The sequence below is a fragment of the Orycteropus afer genome, unplaced genomic scaffold (genome assembly GCF_000298275.1).
Source record: "Orycteropus afer afer isolate SDZICR_OR568_19922 unplaced genomic scaffold, OryAfe1.0 scaffold00026, whole genome shotgun sequence".
NCBI lineage: Eukaryota > Metazoa > Chordata > Mammalia > Tubulidentata > Orycteropodidae > Orycteropus > Orycteropus afer.
Window position 1 is genome coordinate 18,170,828 of NW_006921613.1, and position 7,472 is coordinate 18,178,299.

Sequence of the window (7,472 nt, forward strand, 5' to 3'; positions counted from 1 at the left end):
AGTGAAGTCACAGGAGGTGTGGGTGTAGTTGTGTCTTATGCGGATTGTTGTCTTTCACTCAGTTGGACACAAACTACAATTGAATGACCATCGAAAAACTAAAAGCTCATGGACAAAAAATACACCATGTAATCACATAGGAACAGTAACCAAAAAAAGAGAAAAGGGAAAAAAAGAAGAAAAAACATCTGCTTTTAACTTGAAATGAACCATCTCCTAAGGACCCTGGGAACAGCCATAGGATATGGCCACTGAGCTTACTGGTTACCACAGCTGCAGGAAAGGTGGGTGAACTCTTATCTCATTCCTTCTCTGATCTCCCAGTGACTTCCTCTACTGCTGACCTAAGAAGCCCTTATGTCTGCAGCTCTCAAAGGAGTGTCCCTTAGCCAGAGGGCCTGGTCTTGCCCCCAGGTGTCAAACCAAGGCATGCAGCCAGGGTGGCTGGTTGGGGTGTGTTACCTGGGCTAAGTAGATGACTCTGGTGATCTCCTTCCCTTCCATGGTGAGAGGCTGCAGGATCCAGGCACTGGGCAGGATCTCCCCTCGGACCATTTCTCTGCTAGGTCGTGGCATGGATATGTCATACACAGACTGAGCTGCCATAATAAAGAGGTGCCCCTGGGGACAAAGAAGGATGTGAGCCCTATGTGATGGGAAAGGAAAGAGGGAAACGCTCAAATGTGGTTAGGATCACGGAAGGCAGCACTAGGCCAGGCTCCACCACCCTTGGCCCAGGCCCAACTTGCCCTCCCTCCTTCCTACAGGAGGCCCTGACTCCCACTGAGATCACTTCTCAGAAGATGCCTCCCCAGGTTCTTCCCACAGTACCTGCACCACGAGCAAGGCAGGAAAAGTACCTCTTTGGCTTCCACGCAGACACAACAGAAATCCCGTGGCTGCTTCAATGCACACAGGGTGGTATTGCACACCAGGTACACTGCAGGGGCAGGATGAGGGAGAGTCAGCAGGCATTTGATAGACACTAGTCCTGAGCTCTTTCCAGTCCAGGACCGTCTGCCACACCATCACTCATGGCCTGATACCGAGCTAGACCTCTTAGTCTGAGCAATCCTGACACAGTATGAGTACCTGACCTCCTGAGGGCTGCCTCCAACCCTGCTACCTCTGTCCCCTGGCCAGGGCCTGCTGGATACACAGAGACTAGACCCCAAGGACACCTTCTCTGGGCTCACCCAGGCTGATGCTGTTGGTCACCCGCTGATGCAGCCGTGCTGTCTGGATGGGCTTGTGATACAGAGGCCACAGGGTGGGATCACTCACAGCTGTCCACACCTGTGGCAGCGGCTGGGACACCACACCTGCCCCCAGGAAGCCATGCCGAGTAGAAGAAAACACCTTGTAGTAAAGTTGCACCTCCTGCTCCTCACCCTGATAGCTGGAGGGAAACACCAAGCATAAGGAAGAGGAGAAGGTAAAGAATGGGTTCCAGGGATCACAAGGGAGAAACCTGGGCCGAGGGTCTCAAGCCAGAGCAGAGGAGGGAAAGAACTGAAGGCAAGCAGGACAGTAGGGTTAGAACCAAGACACACTGTACTTACCTCCAGCCAGCTGCTGCCTGGTGGATGAACAGGTTGTGTAGATTATCCGAACAAGCAGCCATTACCTAGGAACACAGTGGGCGCAGACAACCCAGGCCCCTGGGCTGGTCAGTCTGGTCAGTATGCACTGAATTCCCCTTTCCTAAGATGGTAAGCCACTGAAGGAGCCCACATCTGTCTCAGTAGTCCCACTTTGCCTCTTCCTTTTCCTCCTTTCTCTTCCTTCCTCCCTGCCAATGACCTCCACACAGCAGAGGTCTGGTTAAAGGAGGGTAGGGGAGAGTGGGAGTGGTTAACTCACATCAGCCACAGAGATGTTCACGATGTGCTTGGCCAGGTCCTGGTAGGAGGAGTTACAGCAGGTTGCTGAGCTGGTCAGGCTGGATGTGGAGCAGCAGCAACTGCCCAGGAAGGCTCTGTGGCCTACAATCAACAGCAGGGCTCAGATGGCACAGAACATCAAGACCTTAGGAAAGCAACTTCTCTGATCTGGGGGCTCAGACCCGTGACTCCCTAGGATTTAGCAGGACCAGTCCCTAAAGTTCCCAAACTACCCTCCCTACCACTCACCACAGGCTGAAGTCTTCCAGGAGGGTCCAGCCAGATAAAGGCGATTGCTCCTCACTGCAGAACGACCCCGCCCATCCCCTATCCAGGTGTCTCTTGAATCAGACCAGTGTGTGTCCACCTGCAGAACATAAGATGGTCAGGGCCAGAGAAGAGGAAGAAAGAGAGCTGGAAAGCAAGCATAGAAGTATCTCCTCTGCACCTAACAGTTTCCAATGTAATGGCTCAACTGAAAAGACTGTTCCTATATTGAATGCCTGCAAGAGGTCACCAGCAATAAAAACCAGTCCCTGGACAACCAATCTCTCCTCACCCCCCAAGCCACATACCTAATGGGGATCAGGACAAAATGGGGCCTGGGAGCACCAGGGATGCTGCCAGCCTGCTAAGGGGGAGAGGCCAGAGAGGTAGAACAGTGGGCAGAGGCTGTTGCACAATTGTGGCAGTGGCAGTGGCAGTGAAAGTGAGGCCATGCTTGAACTGGCTCAGTGTGGCAGCAAACAGCCCAAGGGGCAGACAAGATGGGGAGGGAAAGCTAGCCAGCTATGACAAGCTTAACCATTGGCTCCTGTTCCATCTGTAGCCAAAAGTGTCAATTTGGGGCCAGATGGGGATGATCCTCTCTACATCTGCACCATCGTTACCCCATCCTCACCTCAACCAGCTCCCTGATGACATGACCCTTGACCTCAGCTGGATCTAACAGACACCCACCATCCTAACTCTATCACTGGTTCTTAACCTATCAGTACTTCACAGATAAGAGGGGGTGAACAAAGACAGTCCTGTCTCCATCTTTCCCTGCTTCAGCACATGAGGGGGTCTCACGTTAGGCAGGCCCTTTGCAGTGTAGTAAATTACCTGGTATGGCTATTCTAACCATAAGTCTTTGTAAACTCCATGGTGGAATTTTCCATGAGCAACTGAATAGCTCCTGATTGTTAACATTATCTACTTGGAGTATTTCTGTTGAGAGTGGCACAAAGCAATCTTTGGGAAGTTCACTCTCTCTCAGGTGTTTAGAATTCTGATGTTGGGATTGGTCAGTCTGGCCACTCTGCCAGGCTCAAAAGGAATCCTTCTAGAGGTAGAAGGAATTTCTCACTGCTGACTGAGAGATGCAAGAGACACGCATTTTGCTGAGAGAGAAGCAAGAACCATGCACCGGTGAGAGAGACCTCAAGAGATATGCATTGCTGGGAGAGAAACCAAGAGACACGTACTTCTAGGAGACACTGAGAAAAGAGTGTCGGCTGAGAGACAGCAGGCTGAGAGAGACTAAGTGTGTTCCTGAACCTGAATTGTAGCCTGTTGCTTCCCTAATAAACCTCACAATCTGTGAGTTCTGTGTGGCTACTGCAGCGAATTACTGAACCCAGCAGAGAGGTAAGGTGCTGCAGGAAGAATGGTTGATGAAAGGGCTGGAGGGAGGCAGCATGTCTGACCTTGCAGAAATAGGCCTTGGGCTATTGATGGTGATTCTGTCCTCCTCTTAGGATTTCAGAAGATATGGCCTCCCTACTCCTTTAGCACCCCTCCACCTGAGATTGAGATCTCCCACCACCACCTCAGGGTCCTTTCACTACTGATCACCTCTGTTTCACTTATTTTCTCCACTGCCCCTCTTCACTGGATCCTTTTTATTAGTATTTAAACATGTAATAGTTTCCCATCTTTAAACACCTTCTTTGATGCCACCTTTCCCTCCACTACCACCTACTTTTTGCTCTCCTGTCCTTCATAGTTAAAACTTCCTGAAACAACTGTTACCCTTTGCCGTCCCCATTTTCTCACCTCTCATTCACTACTGAGCCCATTCTAGTCTAGCATTTGCCCTCATCCCTCCAGCAAGCAGCAGTCACCAAGGTCACCCTGACCTCGGTGTGGCTAGATCTGGTGAACAACTGCCAGTCTTCATCTGACTGATTCTCAGCAGAAGTCTGATGTGCTTGCTTCCTGACTCCTCCTCCTGGCTCCCCACCTCTCCAGGTGCTCCTTGTAGATTTCCTTGGCTGACTCGTCCTCCCTAACCACAAACTGATGTTTTAGAATCCTTTCAAGACTTGGACTTAGGACCTTTGTAATATACTTCTGGGTGATCTCATCTGCTCTTAGTGCTATGTTGATGACTTCCAAAAATAAATCTCCATGGATGAAATAAACATTTATTGAGACAACTGGGTAGCAATCTGGAAAAAAAAAAAAAAAAAAACTTATGGTATCAGAGACCCATGTCATACATCATGCCAAAATTAGTTCTTCACAGATCGAGATGTATAGGGGTGAATAACGTTACTACAAGAAAACAAACTTAAAAAAAAAAAAAAAATTCTGGTAGTTGGGGAATGCTTTTCTAAACCAGGCACAAAATCCACAAACCATGAAAGAAAATATTGATTTACAAAAGCAAAAAACAAACAAAAAAAACAATAGATAACAAAAAATTTAATTTGTCCATAAATAAATACAATAAAAGTAAAAAAAAAAAAAATACATAACACGCTAGGAAAAAACATGGGAAAAAGATGAGGCAATATGCTACTGTAAAGATTTACAGCCTTGGAAACTCCACGGGGCAGTTCTACTCTATCCTATAGGGTTGCTATGAGTCAGAATCTACTCGATAGCAGCGGGTATAGGAAAAAACACTGGCATCTCAAATGACAGAATATGAAAGTTTCTTGAAAACCAAAGGACTGACAAACTAGTAGAGAAATGCACATTGTACACTGGCAATCACAGCAAAGAAAGATGAGAGCCCTTAAACATCTCAAAAGACCCTTGATCTCAAACATAAGAAGAGAATCACAAAGAAAACTACAATGAAATACTATTTTCACTTTTCATATTGCCAAAGATTAAAGTGTGGTAACAGACAGCAGTTATATGCATTATTATTTGAGAGTATAAACTGGTATAGTTTGGAAATATTGATCAAAATTAAAAATGTACATCACCTGGGACTTCCAGTAAGATGGAGGAATAGGCAGACAAGCGACACAGGCGCTCTTCAACAAAGAAAAGAAAAACCAATTGACAGAGATACAGAAGATAATCCTGGAACCCTGAGCTTTGAAAGGAACTATACAGAAGTGCATTAGGCACCAACTAGTGGAAAAACCTGAATGAAAACAGTGAGTACACAGAGGGTCGGAGCTGCGGACTGTCAGCTACTCTGACAAGACCAACAGCCTGAATATTTCCAAGTGATGTTGGGACCTGAGAATTGACCTAAAGATCAGTCCCGGTCACCAATGGCTGCAGGGACAACTGCTCTGGTGGCCTGTAACTAGGAAGGGAAACAGCAAGGAGGGAGACAACCTGAGCTGTGGACTTTCTGCTGTCCGGAAGGCACAGCCATCTTGATTGTTTATAAGCGGCAGCCATTTTGGATATTTAAAGTGACCAAGGGTGCAGCCATCTTGAATGTTTACAAGCGGTGGCCATTTTGGATATTAAAAGTGTCGAAGGGCACAGCCATTTTAAATGTTTACAAGTGGCAACCAATTTGGATTTTAAAGTGATAGTATTCTCATTTGGATTCCAGGGACCTAAGGACAGGCTCTTTGTCAGAGTCGGCAAGGACATATGAGAGGCTGAGAAAGGAAAGGAGACAGGCTGTGAGTGTATAAATGCTGTCAACTAGTGAATAGAGGAGCACAGCACAGTACCCTACCTATACAGATAACATACAAACAAAGAAAATGAAAACTGTGGGCAAGTCACTCCAACATATAATCACCAATTAAATATAAACACAAAAATGTCACAATGCCTCGGAGACAACAGAGCATCACAGTCCATACAAAGAAGATAAAGCAGGAGAAACAAGGGACTGGGATACAGACCCAAAACACATCCCTGAGGAAGATGCAGCATTGGAACTCCCTGATAAGGAATTCAAAAGAATTATATTTAGCTCTCTTCAAAGGATTGAGAGACAGACCAAGGAAAGAACAGACAAAAACCTAGAAGAATTTTGGAAGAAAATACAAGAACAAAGTGATAAAATAAATGAAAAATTAGAAATGATTCTAAATCTACAGATAGAAATCCAGAAGATTAATACTAAATTGTCAGAAACGGATAACACACTGAAAGGGCAAAGGAGTAGAACTGATGCAATGGAAGACAGAATTAATGAAATGGAAGACAAATACCTGAATACTTCTTTGGAAAGGGATCAATCAGAAAAAAGATCAAAACAAAATGAAGAAAGCCTAAGATGCATGTGGGATACCATCAAAAGGACTAAGTACTACATGTCACTGGAATTCCAGAACAGGAAGAGAAAAAGAAAACCACTGAGAAAATTGTCCAAGATTTGTTGGAAAAGAACTTCCCTGATATGATGAATGTTGTTGTTGTTAGGTGCCGTCGAGTCACTTCCGACTCATAGCGACCCCATGCACAGCAGAACGAAACGCCGAACAATCCCACACCAACTCCGTGATCCTTACTATACTTGAGCCCATTGTCACAGCCACCATGTCAATCCATCTCGTCGAAGGCCTTCCCCTCTTTCGTCGATCCTCCACCTTACCAAGCATGACATCCTTCTCCAGGGAATGGTCCCCTCTGACAACATGGCCAAAGTAGGTGAGACGAAGTCTGGCCATCCTCGCTTCTAAGGAGCATCTTGGCTGCACTTCTTCCAGCACAGATCTGTTAGTCTTTTGGCAGTCCATGGTACTTTCAGCATTCTTCGCCAGCACCACAACTCAAAAGCATCAACTCTTCTTTGGTCTTCCTTATCCATTGTCCAGCTCTCACATGCATACGAGGCAATTGGAAATATCATAGCCTGTGTCAGGCGCACCTTAGTCCTCAAGGAGACATCCTTGCTCCTCAGCACTTGAAAGAGTTCCTTTGCAGCCAACCTGCCCAGTGCTACACGTCGTCTAATGTCCTGACTGCTGCTTCCACTGGCCTCAATTGTAGAACCAAGCAATGTGAGTTCTTTGACAAACTCAATCTTTTCTCCATGTATCATGATGCTGCTTATTGGTCCAGTTGTGAGGATTTTTGTCTTCTTTATATTGAGACGTAATCCATATTGCAGACTGTATTCTTCAACCTTCATCAGTAAGTGCCTCAAGTCATCCTCACTTTCAGCAAGCAAAATTGTATCATCAGCATATCTCAGGTTGTTAATGATTCTTCCTCCAATGCTGATGCCATGTTTTTCTTCATACAGTCCAGCTTCTCGGATTATTTGCTCAGCATATAGATTGAATAAGTATGGGGAAAAGATACAACCCTGATGCACTCCCTTCCTGATTTTAAACCATGCAGTGTCCCCTTGTTCTGTCTGAATGACAGCCTCCTGGTCAAGGTACGGGT

At 46.2% G+C, this 7,472-nt stretch overlaps 1 protein-coding gene across 1 annotated transcript in view; it reads right to left on the bottom strand.

Annotated features, from left to right (window-relative positions):
- Nucleotides 1-7,472, bottom strand: part of STARD9 (StAR related lipid transfer domain containing 9) — a 177,241-nt gene that overhangs the window by 3,091 nt on the left and 166,678 nt on the right. Inside the window, exons 27-32 of the mRNA XM_007935325.1 lie at nt 2,167-2,250; nt 1,864-1,986; nt 1,563-1,627; nt 1,197-1,399; nt 861-940; nt 463-621 (exon numbers count right to left, since the gene is read on the bottom strand). Of these exons, the coding sequence (XP_007933516.1) occupies nt 463-621; nt 861-940; nt 1,197-1,399; nt 1,563-1,627; nt 1,864-1,986; nt 2,167-2,250 (714 nt within the window). The remainder of the gene's footprint in view (nt 1-462; nt 622-860; nt 941-1,196; nt 1,400-1,562; nt 1,628-1,863; nt 1,987-2,166; nt 2,251-7,472) is intronic.